Source organism: Zootoca vivipara, chromosome 8, assembly GCF_965207765.1.
Source record: "Zootoca vivipara chromosome 8, rZooViv2.hap1.1, whole genome shotgun sequence".
NCBI classification, from domain to species: domain Eukaryota; kingdom Metazoa; phylum Chordata; class Lepidosauria; order Squamata; family Lacertidae; genus Zootoca; species Zootoca vivipara.
In genome coordinates this window covers 51,808,743-51,830,958 of record NC_142591.1, presented here as the reverse complement: position 1 = coordinate 51,830,958, position 22,216 = coordinate 51,808,743, and the positions used below count along the sequence as shown (strand labels likewise).

General features: G+C 42.5%; 1 protein-coding gene across 3 annotated transcripts in view; it reads right to left on the bottom strand.

Annotated features, from left to right (window-relative positions):
- Positions 1–11,230: 11,230 nt before the first annotated feature.
- The window catches only part of FAM110B (family with sequence similarity 110 member B), a 72,096-nt gene continuing 61,110 nt past the window's right edge, over positions 11,231–22,216 (bottom strand). For all 3 annotated transcript variants that reach the window (XM_035126058.3, XM_035126055.3, XM_035126059.3), the window contains one exon: positions 11,231–14,379. In XM_035126058.3, coding sequence (XP_034981949.1) covers positions 12,933–14,045 — 1,113 coding nt within the window. In that variant the 5' untranslated portion in view covers positions 14,046–14,379 and the 3' untranslated portion in view covers positions 11,231–12,932. The remainder of the gene's footprint in view (positions 14,380–22,216) is intronic.

The window sequence follows — 22,216 nt, the reverse complement described above, 5'->3', positions numbered from 1 at the left end:
GAACTGAATTGACTATCGTGGAACTATATTGGAATATAATGCAAGTTTAATGCTCATTTTCATATTATTTGCATTTATTTATTTTTGCTTGCTGGAAGCAAATAACATGGGAATGAGCACTAAACTTTCACTATATTCCACTATGTTTCCAGAAGTAATATAATAATAATAATAATAATAATAATAATAATAATAATAATATTATTATTATTTATACCCTGCCCATCTGGCTGAGTTTCCCCAGCCACTCTGGGGGGCTTCCAACCAAATATTAAAAACAGTACAGCACCAAACATTAAAAACTTCCCTAAACAGGGCCTCCTTCACTTGTCTTCTAAAAGTAAAATAGTTGCTTATTGCCTTGACTTCTGCTGGGAAAGCACAAATATAATTCAGAATTTAAGTTAGGGGGAAGTTGTGAAAATTGCCATGTGAATTCACAGCCCATTCACAGAATTGCCATGTGAATGCAGCCCAAGTGAGGAAGAGCAAAGTTAAAGGAACAGAGAAGAAATGATTTCAAAAAAAGAAACAAGGATTGTACAGGAGAGGATAATCTGATCAGTAAGCAAAATAAAATTGTGGAGCACTCAAATTCTTTCTTGAAAGAGTATTGTTGATCAACACGGCAGAAAGGAGTGGATTTATCATCAGCACCATTCCCTTGCTGGGTCCCAAATGTCTTCCCATTCAAATACTAGCTAGGCATGGCTTAATCTAAGTGATATTACAAGCTCACAGCTCAGCAGAATAAGTAACCTGACAGCTCTGTCAATCAGTTCCATTTTAATTTGGTTGCTTAGGTTACTATCACTAGCAGTAACAGGGTGCCACAAAACCAGTCCAAAGCAAACGTTAACTTTTTTTTTTTTTAAAAAAAACCCTATTTCACTTTGAGAGTTGGGACATGGAAGATATTTACACAAATTTAATCCCTTTTCATGTTTGCTTCATATTTATTGACCAAAAAGGTGTCAGCAAAGAACTGTATCAACTTTCAAACATATGCTTTAAGTAAAAGAATGGACCCTACAAGTGTTAGAAACATAGGAAGTTGCCTTATACTCAGGGGCGTCGCAATAGGGGGGCGGGGCGCCCCGGGATCCACTTTGCCACCACCGTTTCTGGCATTTTGAAATGCCAATATTTTCCTGGTAGCATAGTAGCTATTTGTGTGAACAGTGAAACTAACAAGTTTTCAGAACAGCTCAGAAACCCACCAAGAGGACTTAGGCAAGTCAGGATCTCCTAGCATCCCATCAGCTGCTTAATATGGGGATAATAGCATTGGCTTACCTTATACAAACAACTGTTAGAGAATGTATTTTGAATATTTATATACTACTTTGTAACCCTAAGAGGCTCCCAAAGCAGCTTGTAAAAAGATGCTCAAAATAAAACCACCCTCAAATCTAGCATAGGAACAAAAACAACCATATGCAACCAGGATAATTCAGGCAGAATTCCCTGCCCTTACCTTTTCTGGTGTCATACCATCCAGCAGCTACTACCAATATCCACTGGGGCAAAGAAGTGGGTTTGGGCTGCTGGATCTCACTCAGTCTGTGATGGAAGCAATCTTCCCTTGCTGTTAGGCCTCAACTTCTACAGAGGCAAAGGATACAACAGAATGGGGGAAAGGAGATGGGCTGAGCAGCTGGATCTCACTCAAGCAGAGCTCGAATGTATGAAAAACAAGCACAGGGACCCTTCACAATGGTACAAATCGATGGTGACACAATTGCCTCGGCAACACTTGAGTAAATGAACACCTATAGTGAGGTGGGAGCAAGATCAGAGTGGTGCCACGTTTGAGATTTTCCCCCCACCAGCGCAATAGTGGGGGCTTACCAACATTGTGGTGAGCAGCTGCAGAATCGGAATCTTGTTCTGGAAGATGGTTGCAGGGAATTTTTAAATGGCAGGTGACTTGCAGCTCCCTGCCAGCGAGTTAAAAAATAAACCAGGCAGGCCAAATCTGCCCAGCTGACATTAGCAACAGTGTGTCTTGGGTCCTCAGCAGTGGCCTGAGAATGCCAAGTTGAATAGCAGTTGTTGGACATCACAAGAAGGGAGAATGCTTGCGGGTTTCCACAGGCAGCTGGTTGGCCATGATGGGAACAGAATGCTGGACTAGATGGGCTATTGGCCTGATCCAGCAGGCTCTTCTTATGTTCTTATGGCTGAGATGATCATTGTGAAATACTCTGCACTTTTTAAAAAATAAAACAAAGAAACTAAAGCAATATACAAATGTTAAAACTTTTGAGATGCGGTGGGGAACCAAATACATTACAGAATAAGTCTCACTCATTAATAGATGCTTTCATGACTAAGTACTGATATATTGTATTAGTTCTCCTGGAAACCACTGTAGGCAGAGATCAGTAAGGTGGTTGTACTGCAGAAATTCAGTTAATTTAGTCAATTAAGGGCTTAGCTGCAAGTCAGACAAACACAACCATTTTATGATTAAGGAGTTCTGTGCCAACCATCTCCAATACCTTCCCGAATTGGAGGCCATCACCCTTTCTATCTTGTCATGCAGACCTACGTTCCACACAGAATGTGTTGTTCATTAAGCAGGTTTGGTCAGTACTGAACAGCATAATGTTCAATTTGCAGAAACACAACAAAAAATCGGGAGACACAGTTCTGTCAGTTACTACATGTTTATTCTAGATATGGAACATAGGAGGAAAATTCATGACTCTACTTATCAGAGTTGATTGGAGCTTTCTTCTTTGCATTGCACAGCCATTGCTATTTCCTCTTCAGATTTATTTATTTATTGTATAAACCTTAGCTTCACATTAGAAGCTGTATTTGGAAATGATATTCTTTTGGTCTAGGTTAATATACCTTTAGTGCTTTTGACAAACTTCTGCCAAGGTTTGGTGCTTTGATCACAGACATGCTTCTAACCTATTCCACTAGATCTGATGGAGGAATGGATTTAACCCCCGCTCCCTCAGCAAACTAACCCCCGCTCCCTCAGCAAACTGGGTTCCTTTAAAAAAGAAAAAGAAAATGCAAGTAGCATTTGTGGCTTGCAGTTTTTATGGGTTATTTTTATGGATTATCTGGTATTTTCAAAACAGAAAAATCAATCACAGACCAGCCCAATAACAAGGTGCCTTTATGTCATGCATTTTTATTAGTAATGCAAAAATTGTATGGCCTTCATCTCACTTGTTTTTGCATCCCAGGATCCGCAATGTGCCTCCCAGACTTTCTCGCAATGTCACAGAGGATGCAATACGGCACCTTTCAAGTTCATACACTGTTCACTAGTGTGCCTAACAATACTGCATACTAAGCCACAACTGTTTCTTGCACCAGCCTGGGAGGTGGCGTGGCAAAAATACAAAGCATTGCTGCTGCTCCTCTCTCAGTTCTTTCTCCCTGGCTCTATAGTGCAATGCAATGGTGACTCGGCTGCTTTGTTATGTCCTGCTGTTGCCCAGGCAGATTCACGATTGCAGCTGTAATCTTTCTGCTTTACTTTATCACAGTTTCAACTTTGGAAGGTTCTCTTGGAAACCACTGAAGTCAAATTTGTTTTAAAAACTACTTACTATATAATGTGACCTATCCATTCTGAAGGAAATCAGCCCTGAGTGCTCACTGGAAGTACAGGTCCTGAAGCTGAGGCTCCAATACTTTGGCTACCTCATGAGAAGAGAAGACTCCCTGGAAAAGACCCTGATGTTGAGAGTCCCATGGACTGCAAGAAGATCAAACCTATCCATTCTGAAGGAAATCAGCCCTGAGTGCTCCCTGGAAGGACAGATTGTGAAGCTGAGGCTCCAATACTTTGGCCACCTCATGAGAAGAGAAGAATCCTTGGAAAAGACCCTGATGTTGGGAAAGATTGAGGGCACTAGGAGAAGGGGACGTCAGAGGACAAGGTGGTTGGACAGTGTTCTCGAAGCTACGAACATGAGTTTGACCAAACTGCGGGAGGCAGTGCAAGACAGGAGTGCCTGGCGTGCTCTGGTCCATGGGGTCACGAAGAGTCGAACATGACTAAATGATTAAACAACAACAACAATACAATGTGAGAACCTCATTGAACCGCATCAGTCCTCTATACTCACAGGTGATATCTGCTAAGCTAGAATGATCTGGTGAAACAAGTATCTGTGCCTTGTGTGTGGCAAAGCCTTCTGTGTTTCATCTTTCCTCATATAGCACATAGCAGCCCATCTGGGAAAAAGACCCTTCCAAGTGCCAGGAAATCGGGAAGAGGTTTGGTCAGTATCATAGTGTTGGAAGGGACCCAAGGGTCATCTAGTCCAACCCTGATTGCAGGAATCTCTACTAAAGTATCCATGACCGATGGCCACCCAACCTCTGCTTAAAAACTTCCAAGGAGGAAGGAGAATCTACAACCACTGTTCCACTGCCGAAGCCCATTCTCAGCATACAGCAGAGGATCGACCTGGGCTGATCTTAGCTGACACCGAAAACAAAGCACTAGATTTTGCTGAAAGTACATTTTATAATGAAAACTAGAGAGAGGTATTCCAATCTCTTCCCAACACATGAACGTTATAAACTCATCAGGTTTGCCTGTATAACTCCACTCTGCTTGTATACCACTGCATGTCAGGAATCTTAAAATTTAGATAACAGTGCTTTTTTCTTTTACTTGCTTGCCATATTCTTCAGGATATGCACATGTTAACAACATATAGGACACAGACAATTCATCTGAATTGCCATTTAGTGTTTTAACAGCTGGAGAAAGTGCAGAAAATGAGAACCTTGGGAAACCTGGGAGTGTTACGACGGCTTTCTTTCTTCACAAATGCTTTATACAACAGAGACATCAGCAGATGGGAGCCCAAATCCATAAGCTCACAGGAAGGGTTTTCAGGAGAAGTCGTTTTGTGCCAGATAATGGTAAGCTGATCTGCTTGCCGATATGCATAACATGGATAGAGCAAATTAAGCATTTATTGAGATTTAATACTATAATTTTCATGCAGCGAGGCACATTAGCAAAGCACACATTCCCAAGTCATTTGCAGGTCAGAGTTAATGGAGAAGATATGTGGAAATTGGTCTAAACTGAAACACTGCAGATAAAGCAGTGTTATATCCCGTAATTTAAAATGGGGGAGGGCATGAGGAAAACTCTCTCTTTGTACTCTGGAATATTATCTGCAGATGAGAGAGAGAGAGAGAGAGAGAGAGAGAGAGAGAGAGAGAGAGAGAGAGAGAGAAACCCTAGCACTATCCAACTGCCTCACAAAAGCAAGATTAACTCCATAAAATAATAATATGCTTGAAAAGCAGGTCACACATTTTAGCACACTTTTAAAAGCACCAAGCTATTCTCTTCTAACCTATATTTATAAAAGCAATTTATATTTCTTCCTTCCCCGTCCCGATTTTCCTCCTCTCATGATTCAGAATTACCCAAAATGCCCTCATACAATCTTTTCTGCTCTCATGCCAAAATTTGGTTCATTTTAAGATGCATAAAGCCACTGGGAAGTATCAGGAACTGTCATTTTTTTCTGCTTCTGAATCTTTTGGAAGCTGTTAACACTTTCTTAATAAATTTACCTTCTCACCGCTGACAGAGTAGATGTGTCAACAGTCAAAATTGGTCTTTCACACACTAGAGGCAATTGGCCATTACTTTCTCAATAACAGACCAGAAAATGTACCCACAAGAAGAGTGCCAGCTTCTAATCAGGTGAAATCATTTTTTAAGGCAGCTGAATCCATTTTGTTTTGGTTCAATGGCCGTGCTAGCCTAGATATGTACAGTATTCTCAGATGTTAGTTTAATGGGTCTTACTCCCAGGTGTGTGGAACCTGTGCCCCCCATGTTATTGACTACAACTCCCATAATTCCTGATCATTGGCTATTCTGTTTTGAGCTGATGAGAACTGTAGTCTAACAGCATCCAGAGAACTACAAGTTCTCCACCCTTGGTGTAGTGTAATAACAGCCCTGTAACTCTTCTTATACACCCTGAAAACGGATGTGCTCAGTTTCAATTCTGTACCCTCCTACCTGAGAGGAGGGATTAAGAACCCTTGTTTTCCATTGTGTTCTGTATTTCTTGCATGCAGCAGTGTTAGTGTTATGCCTGTGTGAGCCAGTGTGGTGTAGTGGTTAAGAGCAGTAGACTCGTAATCTGGGGAACTGGGTTCGCATCTCTGCTTCTCCACATGCAGCTGCTGGGTGACCTTGGGCTAGTCAGACTTCTCTGAAGTCTCTCAGTCCCACCCACCTCACAGGGTGTCTGCTGTGGGGGAGGGGAGGAAAGGAGATTGTTAGCCGCTTTGAGACTCCTTCGGGTGGAATCACTCATGTGTAAATGGTTAAAACACCTTCTCCCCCATGGTCCTGGTACTGTATATCTTTTATTATTTTTAAAGTAGCATTGATGTTGTTTCATATGTTTGTGTGTAAAGTGTGCTTGGCCTCTCATTTTCCCTCCCTGCTTCATTCTATTTCTTGGCCCGTTTGTGAGATGACCTTCCCTCCCATTGACCTTTCATATTAAATCAGCTAAATATAGAAGATGCCATGGTCAGGTATGAACAGCTCCTGAAAGGGCTTAAGAGAACTGTTGAGACACCTCTTTACCCACCTTCTCTGAGGCTACTTAAGATCTGCAGGCCATGAGGGAAGGCAGAAGAAGGAGAAGCCCAACCAATGACTTAGACTCTCTAGTTCACCATTTCATTCCTGAGCAGTTGCAATGTTCATGAAAACTCCAAGATGCCTCACTCTCAGTGGATTCATTGGCCCTAAGAAAACCCTCTAATAAACTGCAATATAGCTGTAATATAGCTCCTGAGCTGTAATCGTCAAAGCCTCTATCACCGAGCAATCACATTTATTGAGGCATCGTCACCTTTTAATCTCCTTCATGTTGACGCTTATGCTACCTGTGAATTTAAAAGAAAAAAGAAAATAAATATTTTGTCTGAAGCCAAGAATTATAGCATTACATACAGGCAAGGGAAAAGTCTGCTCGAGCTGCTGATATTTGGCACTTTCCGGGTGATAGACTTCTGCGGGGAGTTTATTCAACTCCCTTTCCCAGAGCTCCATTAAGCACTTTGTTTCTCACTGAATGAGCAGAGAAACTTGAATCAAATATGTGCAGCCTCCATGGATGGATGAAGCTGCAGCAGAAAAAAAAAGAAAGAGAAAGTCAGCAATGCTGATTGGCTGCATTTTCTAAATGTGTCTTTTGACTGTTGAATTCCTGCCAAACACATTATTCCTTCTGTGTTTGCCCTTCAAAAGCCCTTGATCATCAGATGTTAGATTTCTTTTGCAAACAAACACAGCATTCTCTAGCACAAGAACTGAAATGCATAATTTCTATTTGAAACTTTTCATCATCATTTGTCCCTATTTTCCTACTAGAATATAATTGCAAAATATGAAGTACAGTAGTAGCAGAACAGCTGCATTTTAACTTTCCCGTGACTCTCCCTTTTGGGCATATGCAGGAAGTTATTAATTCATTGTTCCACAGTTTTGAAACAGAGTTGAGAATGACACGTACATACCCTTGAAAGTGCAATGCTTTATGACAAATCTGAATTCCTGCTAATGGGAGTACACAGACATGCAACTCCTATTTGTATTAACAATGAAGAAGTAGCAAATGCTTGTACAGTGGTACCTCGGTTTACAAACACAATTGGTTCCAGAAGTCTGTACTTAACCTGAAGCGCACTTTCCCACTGAAAGTAATGGAAAGTGGATTAATCTGTTCCAGACAGGTCCGCGGAGTACCTAAACTGAAAATACTTAAACCGAGGCGTACTTAAACCGAGGTATGACTGTACTATAGTTGCTAATAGGAGTGTGCAGAAAAAAAGAATTCATTTCGGAACCTGCTTCAATGCTTCCAATAGGGGACAGCTTTGATTCAGACTAATTCAGACACTATTTGCTTTGCTTTGGAGGTGAGCCAAATACACCCAACAAAGCCCACCTTAGTTCAGCATTGGCTGTCTCTAAAGCAGGTACACAATCCAAGCACTGTAGCTAACTCCTTTGGAGAGTTAGGGGTAGAGACCAAAACAGGAGCTATATGTTTTATTGTAGCTAGGGTACATAAAGCACAGACCACTGCAGGAGCATTTGGCTTTCCAACTCTGAAAATATATTATGATCCATTTAAATTCAAACAACTGATCCATGTTATCCAGAATGAGTCTTACCTGGGAACTTCTGCTTCATTCGCCATCAGTAAATACACACTATCTTTTACAGGGCAATGTGGAAATCCCGGGCTAAAATGCTAACATTACATACATTTGTCTTATTCTTGGATCACCCCTATTTCACAGACATGGGGATATATAAGCAATGCATTAGTTTGGAGAAAATGCAGACTGAACAGAATACCAGACTTCTTTATTAAGGGTAGATGGCAAAGCACAACTTGCTGAAAAAAGTCTCAAATCTTCCATTCTTGGGCAAGGTGATTGAGCGAGTGGTTGCTGAACAACTCCAGGCACGCCTGGAAGAAGCAGACCATTTGGATCCCTTCCAGTCAGGATTCAGGCCTCATCATGGGACTGAAACTGCCTTGGTTGCACTGGTCGATGATCTCCGGCGGGCTAGGGACAAAGGTAAGAGCTGTTTCCTTGTTCTGCTGGACCTCTCAGCGGCTTTTGACACCATTGACTATAACATCCTTCTGGACCATCTAGAGGGCTTGGGAGCTGGGGGCACTCCGCTCCTTCGTCCTGGGCCGTGTTCAGAAAGTGGTGGTGGGGGATGAGTGTTCAGACCCCTGGGCTCTCACTTGTGGGGTGCCTCAGGGTTCTGTCCTCTCCCCCATGCTTTTTAACATCTATATGCAGCCTCTGGGAGAGATCATCAGGGGGTTTGGGCTGGGTGTCCATCAGTATGCTGATGATACCCAGCTCTACCTCTCTTTTAAATCAGAACCAGTGAAGGCGATGAAGGTCCTGTGTGAGTGCTTGGAGGCGGTTGGAGGATGGATGGCGGCTAACAGATCGAGATTGAATCCTGACAAGACAGAAGTACTGTTTGTGGGGGACAGGAGGCGGGCGGGTGTGGAGGACTCCCTGGTCCTGAATGGGGTAACTGTGACCCTGAAAGACCAGGTGCGCAGCCTGGGAGTCATTTTAGACTCACAGCTGTCCATGGAGGCACAGGTCAACTCTGTGTCCAAGGCAGCTGTTTATCAGCTCCATCTGGTACGCAGGCTGAGTCCCTACCTGCCCACTGACTGTCTCTCCAGAGTGGTGCATGCTCTAGTTATCCCTCGCTTGGACTACTGCAATGCGCTCTACGTGGGGCTACCTTTGAAGGTGACCCGGAAACTACAACTAATCCAGAATGCGGCAGCTAGACTGGTGACTGGGAGCGGCTGCCGAGACCACATAACACTGGTCCTGAAAGACCTACATTGGCTCCCAGTACGTTTCCGAGTACAATTCAAAGTGTTGGTGTTGACCTTTAAAGCCCTAAACAGCCTCGGTCCGGTATACCTGAAGGAGCGTCTCCACCCCCATCGTTCTGCCCGGACACTGAGGTCCAGCTCCGAGGGCCTTCTGGCGGTTCCCTCACTACGAGAAGCCAAGTTACAGGGAACCAGGCAGAGGGCCTTCTCGGTAGTGGCACCCACCCTGTGGAATGCCCTCCCACTAGAGGTCAAAGAGAACAACAATTACCAGACCTTTAGAAGGCATCTCAAGGCAGCCCTGTTTAGGGAAGCTTTTAATGTTTGATGGATTTCTGTATTTTAATGTTTGATGGATTTCTGTATTTTAGAATTTCTGTTTTGTTGGAAGCCGCCCAGAGTGGCTGGGGGAACCCGGCCAGATGGGCGGGGTATAAATAATATATTATTATTATTATTATTATTATTATTATTGGGATCGGGTTAACTGGCTGCTACAACATCAAATAAGCTCATTTGCATCTCAGCTTCTAAATATTCAGCAGGCAATGCTCTGACAGTTTGAAAAGGCATGTGTTACCTCAGTTCCTGAACATATACTGTAGTATCCACCATTTGCAACAAAATAAAAAAAATTCCTTCCAGCAGCAGCTTAGAGACCAACTAAGTTTGTCATTGGTATGAGCTTTCGTGTGCATGCACACCGCTTCAGATACACTTGCAATGTATTCATTTTCAGTCTTCTGATTACAATGAAGTATTAAGAATTCTATGAGGAATGGATGCAGGAAACTTTATTCTGGAGCTTCGCTTGCCATTAAAGTGCTCCACAAAGTCCACCTCAGCTTCAGTATGTGTGGTTTCCTTGAAACTCATGCATAGGTGCTATCTTACCCCTAACCATTTTTGCAACATCGATTGGACAATGTCTCTCACGTGTCAGAGGGGATGCAAGGGAAGGGGTGTGTGTGAATGATCTGCGTGGGGTGGGCTGGTCAAGTGGTTAAGACATTCTGGGAACAGGGTTTGAGGAAAATAATAATAATAATAATAATAATAATAATAATAATAATTTATTATTTATACCCTGCCGATCTGGCTGGGTTTCCCTAGCCACTCTGGGCGGCTTCCAACAGAAAAATGAAATAAAATAATGTATTAAACATTAAAAAGCCTCCCTAAACAGGGCTGCCTTCAGATGTCTTCTAAAAATCTGGTAACTGTTTTTCTATTTGACATCTGATGGGAGGGCGTTCCACAGGGCAGGTGCCACCACCAAGAAGGCCCTCTGCCTGGTTCCCTGCAACTTGGCTTCTCGCAACGAGGTAACCACCAGAAGGCCCTCGGTACTGGACCTCAGTGTCCGGGCAGAACGATGGGGGCAGAGACGCTCCTTCAGGTATACTGGACCGCCCCATACTGCATTGCCCCAAGTTACCATTGTGTGTGTGTGTGTGTGTGTGTGTGTGTGTGTGTGTGTGAAGAGCATCAATAACAGCTTCTCCAGAAGAACCTCTTCATATTCTTCCTTATAGCAGCTAGAATGGAGGCAGATATAACTGGAAATGCTTCTCTGGATATTCAGTTCAGAACTGCCCTGGGAACCTTGGGGTTGAAGGCTAAGACCACAAGTTTTAACAGCAACAGCCACCCTGATTATGCCTAGTCTAGCAGTAGAAGGGTTGAAGCAGGGGATGGGGACTGTTTGCATTATACATTTAACCAGGAGTTGCTTTCACACTCATTCTTGTTCCTGTACTCACTTTAGCATAATGAGTACAAACAGAGAACTCGTGACCAGTAGCTGCACCAAGAGCTATTTATTAGCATAACACTTTTTTTAAAGATCTCGTAAGAACTGAAATATGTACAAAGTCTTACAGCATTTACACAAGAAAAAGTTTCCTATTAGCTGATGAAGTATTAGATAGTGCTGCAAAGTACTTCAAAGCATGAATAATAATAATAATAATAATGATGACAATAATAATAATAATAATGAAGCAGACCACTGCACTTTCAACTCTCCGCTATGCACCACAACTGCCACTTTGACATGACAGTTAAACCATTGGGAAGACACAAGATTGTCAAAAGAAAAGAAGTGTAACAGATTGACGTGCAGCACTAAACATCGTACGGTGCGAGGAGGAAGAGAAGGATACAAAAAAGAAGAAGCTACATACTGTCATGTTTCTACAGTTTCCTAGAGCTGTAACAAACTTCCATAGCCTTAAGATATAACATATTTAAGACAACATAACCACAATTTCTCAGATATAGTTCAGCTATATTGAGTGTGTTTAAACTTCTCGGTAAGAGGCTGATATGGCTGTGTACTTCCATTTTCTGTTCATGAACTGCTCAAACAGGTCTACAAAAACAGTAGTCAGCAGCAGGAGCTTGTAATCATGATGTGCTTTGTCTAGTTTAAAGGCATTCAAGATCAGCAAACAGGACTTAACCATTCCTGTCAAAAGTTTAAGACAAGGGAACTTCCTTTAAAATGCCACCCGTCCTTTTCATTTCCCCAGTCTCTTTTCAAAATACCCACTGATTGGTGAAACCATTACCATTCTTGCTACATCAAAAAAATAGTTTATAGCTTTCCAGACCACTGCTTGTAAAAAGGCTGTGTAGGGGGGAACCAGGTGTGTGGGTGGGTGTGGAGTGGGGGATTCAGTTAGAAGACTACGACAGAAAACCTGTGTATCCTTTCTTTGAAAGGTAAACAACTTTTTTTTTTTTAAAAAAGGAAAATAATTCCATTATACAACGTAGTTCATGGACAGGCTAGCCCCCGCCCTCCTCGCAAACTCAGCCCTACACCACTGCCTTTTACTGCTGTTCACAGATGAAGACATCTGAAGGCAGCCCTGTATAGGGAAGTTTGTAATGTTTGACATTTTATTATGTTTTTATATCTGCTGGAAGCTGCTCAGAGTGGCTGGAGAAACCCAGCCAAATGGGCGGGATATAAATAATAAAAATTATTATTATTATTATCATTATTATCATTATCATCATCACAGGTAATCTGACCCATTCATTCCACAGACTACTATGCCGTTCTAATGCACGGTGCTATAACAATCTTAGGTTGGCAATTTCTGTCCTGTGTCTTAACTATACCTGTGCTCAAGACACACACAAAAATGTACAAAACAAAACCCCAAAACAACCACAAGGGACCTACAGATCTAGAAAAAAGAAGCCATATAACCATTTAATGTAAACAATTTGTTCATAAACAAAGCCCTATTTAGATTCTGGTCTTAAACTTTTGGCAGATAATGCGTGTATGCTTAGCCAGGCTCTGTAGCTAGTTATTGTTCAAGTGGAAGCCAGGTCAGTTCACATGTTGACAGGCATGCAACTTGAAAACATTGCACAACAAGCAACACAAAAAGAGATCTGAGAAGTGTATTAAGACTTCAAGTAGACTTCACAACCCTTCACAATATTCACAAAGATACAGTCCCTCTTTGCCCCCCCTGCGGATCCAACTCACACATGGGACACTTTCTGTGACTCTCTAGCTTGCTTGATGCTGTATAACCACTTGATGATTCTGGCATTTCTTTCGATTGCAGAAATGCCATATGGCACGCGGTCATTGGCACTATCATCGTTTCTAAGGTCACTGTTGCTGTCCTGAGACTGTTCACAGTCTGAACTGATCATACTTGCACTGCGAAAATTGAGAGAGATAATATCAGAGTTAGCCCTTGCAAAATTTTCCATCCCAAGATTTTCAAGTTCTTCAGGATCCAGTCCACAGTAGTTGAAGAATCTTTCAACATCTGCATCAACTCGAAAGTATCTGTCACTTAAGTCTGACTTCGATCGCTGTAGAGAAGGTCGTCTACTGACTCCACAACTGGATTCTACTGTGTCCATCTCTGGCGATTTCAGCGTGGTGATGGCAGCAATTTTGGGTTTGGGAGGGAGAGGTGGAGCTGAACTACTGCACGGTATTGCTTTTAAGGTTTTGCCACTAGATACTTTCCTAATGTCTGATGAGCTGTGGGAAACGTGCAAGAATGACTCTGCCGACTGTCCCAATAGCCTTCTACCCACATTGGAGTTGGTTTCTTGAGGACTGCTACGGCCTTGAGTGGGGTAAACCTTTAAGGATTCTGCAAATGAATGCCGGTTAAGGTCTCCTGAATCGGATTTGTGGGGAGGCCAGTTTCGTGAGCTATATTTGTGACCCGAACCTGAACTAGAGCCCTCTGAGCTATTGATTATGTTTTTCAAAATCTCTAGCTTCAGATTCTCCCTTTGGACGCCACTCTCAGTCTTTGCATTGTTGCTAAACACTTTCAAGGTAGGGCTGCCCAAAGCCCGCTTGGCTGCGGGACACACTGGCGGCTTGGGAAGCACTGCTGGTTTCACAGGCTCTTGTTTGGCGTTGATGACCTCTTGGCTCTTTACGTATTTTGCCTTGTCAGCTTCCAGCCTCTCCACGGCACTAAGTCTTTTTGGGTTAGGCTCTGCTTGCCTGCGAAAATAGTCAGGTCCTTTGTTTAGAATGCGGAGTGGAACGGCTGAAGTGAAAGTGATGGCGGGGCTGACAGGCTTCACCATGCTACCTGTCTGTAGTGTTTCTGTAGGCATGTTTGGTGGTCTTTCCCCGGCAGCCGTTTTGAATTCCTTTCTGGGATCTTCTAAATGCACAGTGCAGAAACATGTATATTAAGCACAATGAATAGCAGATGAATCTAGGAATTGGGAGGTTAGCAGCAGCAGCAGAAGCAGCGCTTCATTTCACAGCTCATTAAATAAGCACGGTGTTTCTTTCTTCCTTCTTCCCCCACCCTGGAAGGCAGCCTTTGTACAAGAAGACCACCAGAAACAAGCCTGTATTAATCCTGCTCTGCTGGCTTCTTTCTTCTCAATGAAGGACGTGGAAGTCTCTGCGGTTCCTTTGTGCTCCACTACAAGCAGTGATCTGAAACGCAAAATAACCAACCACATGTTAGTAACAGTGTATGATATCACAGCTATAGCAACAGAGATCTCTCTCCACACCCCTTAATTTGTTGGCTGAGCTACAGCTGTGGACTGTTCAAGCTAAAACATTCCATCATACTTTCGACTAATGGCATGCACCTTATTAATATGGGATTAACAAACTGGGATTAATGCACTTTTATGTAGGTATATTTATGCATCTTTTGAAGATGTTAGTTATTTGTAATCTAAGCCTGGGGTTCAAAGGTTGTTGTTTTTTCAAAAATAAGTTACAGCAACAAAGCTGCAGCCTTATACGGTAAATCATATTCTTGCTTAGACATTTTATATGGTCTCTTGAATTTTCAAGGCTGTCCCTATATTTCTGCCTGTCATTTGACAGAGGCTGAATGAAAAGGACCAACAGGGAGGGAAAATTTAATAAACCCTCCTGCTATATCTATTGTCACAAAAGAAAACCAGTACTGCAGCTGTTGGCGTTTTGCCTAGATGATCTTAATTCATGCATTTTATACTGAACAGTTTATGCAGAGTTAAAAACAGCAATAGCTCCCTTCTCTCTTAATGTTTGTCTCTGCTGTGAATGTTTAAACAATGAGGAGTTCTGTGGCACCTTTAAAAGACTAACACATTTTGTTGTTGCTGCTGCTGCAACAGACTATCATGGCTCCCCCTCTGGAATGTTTAAGACAAATGCTACAAATGTCTAAGACAAACATCTCCTTCTGATCTTAGGGTCACTTCATCATTGGCTCTGTACTCGTTATACCTTTAAAGCACATTCAGAGCACAATTTTCTTCTTAAAGAATCCTGGGTGCTGCAGTTTGTTATGGAGTGATGGAATTGTAACACTGTGAGGGGTAAACTAGAGTGCCCAGAATTCTTTGAGAGAAGCAATGTGTTTCAGTGTACAGAACCCTTTTGATCTCCTATGATCACATGCCAAAATCAGTTACAAAAATAAATCAGTCTTGCAAACCTTACCTCTCAAAGGAGGGAACTTGCCTTCTGTCTCCTCTACTTGCTATGCCTACTCACGCCCCAGTCCTTCCACCCTATTGTTGTTACTCTTGCTCACTCACTACTTCTTTACCTAATACCCTTTCCCTTCAACTGCTTATTGCCTTTCCTCTGCTATAGTTACTACTGCTGATGTTACGGTATTTCTTCAAGTAGATGCACCAGCAACAAAAGGGGAATGAATGAATGTATTTGCCATCAACACAGCTGCGACTTATTGGTAGTAAAAGATGAATTGGATGGCTGGTAATGCAGGATGAAAACCGTAATGACCTAATTGAATTGCAAGCAAATTAATCTATCATCAGAGGGTACTTAGTGCCTACAAGCCATGAAGCACCATTCCTATACCTATACCTGTGATCATCTAATGCTGGGGAGCAACAGACCAAGATATGACCATCATGCCTTGCACGAGAATCACACAATAGCACCTGACTGCTCACAGTCAGCAGGCAAAATAATGAGTTAGACAGAAAAATAGTTTAATCCAATATGGCAGCTTGTATGAAAACATCTCATTTTGAAGTGGACATAAATCAAATGAATAGAGGGTAGCTCTGTACCAGGGGTGTGAAACTGCCCCCCCACGCCCCTGCACTGGGACTGAGTGGGGGATCCAAAAGCTTTTTTTATATGTCTTCCTTTTAATAAGCAAATTATGTTACCAGCACGGGCATTAAATAAAAACACAATTTGGTAACATTTTATTAATGCACTCCAAACAGAACATTATCTTCTTTCTTTTTCAGAGATGTTACATGTGTATAAAAATATTTATTATTATTTCTTACTATGAAATAATGACCCCAGTAATTCACATATAGGGGACCCAGGTGGCGCTGTGGTTAAACCACTGAGCCTAGGGCTTGCTGATCAGAAGGTCAGCGGTTCGAATCCCTGTGACGGGGTGAGCTCCCGTTGCTTGGTCCCAGCTCCTGCCAACCTAGCAGTTCGAAAGCACGTCAAAATGCAAGTAGATACATAGGAACCGCTACAGCGGGAAGGTAAACGGCGTTTCCATGTGCTGCTCTGGTTTGCCAGAAGCGGCTTTGTCATGCTGGCCACATGACCTGGAAGCTATACGCCGGCTCCCTCGGCCAATAATGCGAGATGAGCGCGCAACCCCAGAGTCGGTCACGACTGGACCTAATGGTCAGGGGTCCCTTTACCTTTTAATTCACATATATTATTAATTCTTAAGATCTCTTAATCTACTTATTAGTATCCAACTCAATAAAAGTTCTTTAAAGCTTTATAGAGCAGGAAAGGTTTGTCAGAAACTGCTGAAATAACTTCCTCAGTAACTACTGAAATAAACACAACAATAAAGACAGAATTATACATCATTTACTGACACTAAGAATATGGAATGAATTCTTTAATAGGCATTACCAAGCAAACTATGGAACACTAAGGCTACAAATAAGCCAGCAAATTATGCAACCAGAAAGTATATGCAATTCTGCAAACCCAGGATGTTTATAGAGTGTGGTAAGCAAAATTTCCAGCCATACAAACTCTGGCTGCTATTCTACCTTCATTGCCCCCTCCATTGATGCAAGGTATCCATTTGTGAAAGAGAGGGAAATTTCTTTCTCCCTATTCCCTATAGCACCTTGTCTTCCCTATAGTACCCTGTCAGACACATATCCCCAAAAAGTCTGAGGTGGTGGTGGAAGGGAAAAGGAAGAATAACAGAGCAAGTAAACTGTTGTTGCATTTATTTACAGCACAATGGCAGGACTAACTGGATGCCATTTATCGATCAAAGCTCAAGCTCCGCTCTCACAATAGATGTTCCCTTCACAAAACCAGTTAGTTCCATATTTTAAGTTAGATTCCCCCCACCCTTGACTCAAAGTTTGTTGTTCTTTATAGTTCCATATAATCAGCAGATACAGTACTAGAAATAAAACACCGAGGAATGTCCTGATTCTGTTACTATATTCTTGCCCTTTTTATTGCTTTTGTGACTCCATACTAAATCTGCAGGACGCAGGTGGTGCTGTGGTCTAAACCACAGAGCCTAGGGCTTGCCGATCAGAAGGTCGACGGTTCGAATCCCCGCAACGGGGTGAGCTCCCGTTGCTTAGTCCCAGCTCCTGCAAACCTAGCAGTTCGAAAGGACATCAAAGTGCAAATAGATAAATAGGTACCACTCCGGCAGGAAGGTAAACGGCATTTACGTGTGCTGCTCTCGTTTGCCAGAAGCGGCTTAGTCATGCTGGCCACATGACCCAGAAGCTGTACGCAGGCTCTCTCGGCCAATAACGCGAGATGAGCGGCGCAACCCCAGAGTCGTCCGCGACTGGACCTAACGGTCAGGGGTCCCTTTGCCTTTACCAAATCCGTAGTGAATCCTAAGTTTCTTGCGCAAGGTGCTAATCAATTCCTGGAAGTTGCTGCAATTGACAATCACTGTCCTGATACACTGACACCATAAACATTTTAGCTGTGATATGGCATGCCTTGCATCTCTCTTTTTCTCTTTATACTGCAGGTCTGCAGTGTTATTTCAGTAAATGAGGATCTAAATTCAGTTTCTAAAATGTAAATTCAGTAGCATGTAAGAAAAATGGGTTAAAACCTGGCACACGTGTAACTCTTATGCTCTCAGATGCAAATTATTCTCTTTAAAAGGTTGTCAAACACAAAAAGCCTTGCATCTGGATTATGAATAGACTTAATAGTTTCTCACTAGGTGTAAGTGTCCTTCAAAGGGGTGTTGTAAGTTTTTAAGCAACACTGTGCCAAATTTTATCCTTTAGCTGTGTCTTGTGGAAAGGGAGATTTGTTTATTTCAAGGAGACACAGGACTCAGAACTTAATTTTAGAAAACAAACTTAAATCAGACAATTGTTGTGTTGCACACATGCTGGCCATTAAAAAAAGATCTCTTCAATGGCACGTAGATGTTGAATTGACTATCTCTAGAAAGTAGAGCTAAAATATGCACTTCAAAATCTGCCTTTATATAGTCTCTAATGTTAACAAATCAGTTAAGAGTTCAGAATACCCAGCTGAACCATCATCTTGTTTTCTGGATAGTGATTCATAAAACATTATAGCACTATACCCTATCTCACCTTTTGACTGCTACTTAAAAACAGCCTTCTCTGCAATAACGGCACTGTAAAGGTTACTATTTATTGGCTTCCATCCTTCCCCTCTCTTATACATCATTAATAATGGAAACTCTTTGGAACTCTCTATTCAAGCGATCCCTTTGTGTTCTGCTATTAGCCTTTTATCTTAGGGCTACTATACTAGTTTTCAAAGCACCCTGGAAAAAAACATGATTACTCTTGTTGCAATCTAAAGCAGTGTGCACATTACTGGCTTAAAACACAGCTAGGTCATTCTTTTTCTCAATTTGGATCAAAGCAGGTTTGTGGGGGAAATGGATCAAAATGCAGTATTTTTAAAGAAATCACAGGATAGGTGTAGATTGTGGTTAACCTCTTGTGTACATGGCTTTCCAAACCATCTATGGGAGCACACTGGATAAAGAGAAAAATGGAGTGTGTCCACAGACCGTTTCAACATTACGGTACTAGCAAATACGAACAGAGCAAATAAAAACCTAGTGCTACATATAAAATGTGTGCTTAGAAACTAGCTTACTACTTTGCAACTGTTTTCTTCCTTGCCCTTTTCCTCAGGCCTGACAAGGAAAAAAATGGCAGATTTTGGATATTTTAAAAAGCCCATAAAACAAGCAGTTGTAGTACTGGATGTGGGAGAGAATCAGTCTGGGCACAACATACATTCAGAGCATATTTCTCCACCCACAAGAAGCCTGGGAACTGTAGTTTGTAAAAGGTGCTGGCAAATGTAGTTCGATGGCGGGGTAAAAGCTACAGCTCCCAGGATTCTTGGTCAGGGTGTGCTTTAAGAGACCTTTAAATGTATATTGTGTATGCGGTATCAAATAAAGAAAGGCTGGCTGAGATTTAATGACTGTCCTGTGGTGAATACCAGAAATCTTAAGAGATGAGAGTTCAAGAACCATTGTTTAGGATTTTTCTTGTCCAACAATTTGCTTTACCTCTTCTAAATTGGAATATACAACTAATTAATTCACCTTTTCATACATACATATTTTCATGTGTCATCTTAATGAAAACAAATCACTAACTCCATTTTTATACCTTCTTTTTTTAAATAATCTTCAACATATTTCCATTCAGCTTTTGATCTTTGCTTTGGTATATTCCTAATTGCCGCTGTCATTCTTGCCAAACTCATAAATTCTACTAATTTGACCTGCCACTCTTGGATTGTAGGTACATTCTCCCCTTTCCAGTTCTGAGCTATAAGTAATCTCACTGCAGCAGCGGAAGTTATTGTACTTCTTGTGCATCTTAGGGTTTTTATTTTGGTTTTAATCTAGCAAGATGAAAGGCAAATTTTCCACTGCCTTAGGAGCTGTGAAACAGAAAAAATGAAGCAGGTACAAAATGTTATTTTCTATGGTACAGTTGCACTGGATGTAGGCAAAGGTGGTGGTGGAGAGGTTATCTCTCTGAAAATGAGGCTCCAGTGACCCTGGTTGAAAAGCAATCGGTTAAATAAGAACGTAAGAAGAGCCAGCTGGATCAGGCCAATGGCCCATCTAGTGAAGCATCCTGTTCTCACAGTGGCCAACCAGATGCCTGTGGGAAACCTGGAGGAAGACATGAGTGCAACACGACCCTGTCACCTGTAATCCCCAGCAAGTGGTACTCAGAAGCATCCTGCCTCTGACAGTGGAGCTGCAACATAGCCATCGTGGCTACCCTGTGATCCTACAGGCTGGTGCTGGACTCAAACTTAGCAGTCTGGTTTTGTATTTAAAATCCAATCTTACATCTAAGGTAGAATGCTGAGTAATATTAGTGTGAATTATACATACAACGGAAGCAAAAGTGGCAAACTGTGGGCTTTTTTCCTCCTCTGTGTTGGGGAACATATCAGTGGGGAAGAATGGCTTCTATGCTAGCATTTGTGAAGTGTGACGTGCTGGATGCCAGAAAAGTCAAAGTGAAGAGTGTTCTGAGGAAATTGGTCATTTAACTCTTAAGAAGAAAACATCAGGTATCTTCCCAAATAGACACCATGGCTCATGCAAGGGGGGTTGGGGAGAGAGAGAGGTCTTTGGAAAGGTTAGAAGCAGATTCTGGGCAGTGAGCCAGTTTCCAGCTGTGCTTTGCCCTGTTAATCTGCACCTAGATTTCTTGCAAGCTGCCTATGGACTCAGCTAAAAGGTAAAGGTAAAGGACCCCTGACAGTTAAGTCCAGTCGCGAACAACTATGGGGTTGCAGCACTCATCTCGCTTTACTGGCCGAGGGAGCCGACGCTTGTCTTTTTCTGGGTCATGGGGCCAGCATGACTAAGCTGCTTCTGGTGAAAACAGAGCAGTGCACGGAAATGCTGTTTACCTTCCCGCCGGAGCAGTACCTATTTATCTACTTGCACTTTGATGTGCTTTTGAACTGTAGGTGGGCAGGAGCTGGGACCGAGCAACGGGAGCTCACCCCATTGCAGGGATTCGAACCGCCGACCTTCTGATCAGCAAGCCCTAGACTCACAGTGCCACCTGGGTCCCTACATATGTGATAAAAAAGGTAAAGGTAAAGGGACCCCTGACCATTAGGTCCAGTCGTGACCGACTCTGGGGTTGCGCACTCATCTCGCATTATTGGCTGAGGGAGCCGGCGTATAGCTTCCAGGTCATGTGGCCAGCATGACAAAGCCACTTCTGGCAAGCCAGAGCAGCACACGGAAACGCCGTTTACCTTCCCGCTGTAGCGGTTCCTATTTATCTACTTGCATTTTGACGTGCTTTCGAACTGCTAGGTTGGCAGGAGCTGGGACCGAGCAACGGGAGCTCACCCCGTCACAGGGATTCGAACCGCCGACCTTCTGATCAGCACGCCCTAGGCTCAGTGGTTTAACCACAGCGCCACATGGATATAAAAGTTTGGCAACTATGTTTGGCAACAGTGGCAACTATGAAATAAAGGAAAACAAATGGGATATGGGCATTATGGATTAGTACAGCTTAGGCAGTGTCTGTTCAAGAACTGTAGTTTACTTAGCTGTTCCTTTCATTGATAATTGCATTGATCGATTGATTGTTTGCATGTAGAATCAATGGCATTTTAGGAGAAAGCTGAAGATGAGTTTCAGTGTTAGAGTAGGGGCTAAAATATACAGGAAATACAACAACAGATTCAGGTACCAAGTTAGGAAGACTAGGAAGGCAAAATAGAGGTATTGAGCAAGACATCAGCATGCTTCAGGGAGCCCCATTTCAGAAGTTTAGGCAAGCCCCAATTTGCATGAGGGCTGTGTTCCAGGTTATTGCCCAAGTCGGTGGAAAGTGCATAAGTCCATTACAACCCTACACCACTCCACCCTCTTCCGGGTCCAAAAACGGCCCGTGTGTGCATGGTTGCGCATTCTTTGAATGTGCACAAAGCGCAGATTGCCTGTACAAACCACCATTTAGGAAAATATTCTAAGGGAGCAACTGTGCATCTACCAAACAGCTCAATGATGACCAAGCATACTCAGTCACCACAATATGGTGAGTATAAATTGGGCATGAGAAAACTGAAAAGAAAAGGGATGATTGTGGTGGAAGGGAGTGCCCTGAAAGAAGACATGGCTGGCTGGCACACTGAACAAGAGTACTGCACACAGCAAGATTTTCTGCAGGTCCATGTTTAACGTTTTATTGCCAAATTTGGTATCCCTCCATAACTTCCATCACCCAACTTAGCATAGATGTCTGCTATTGAATTT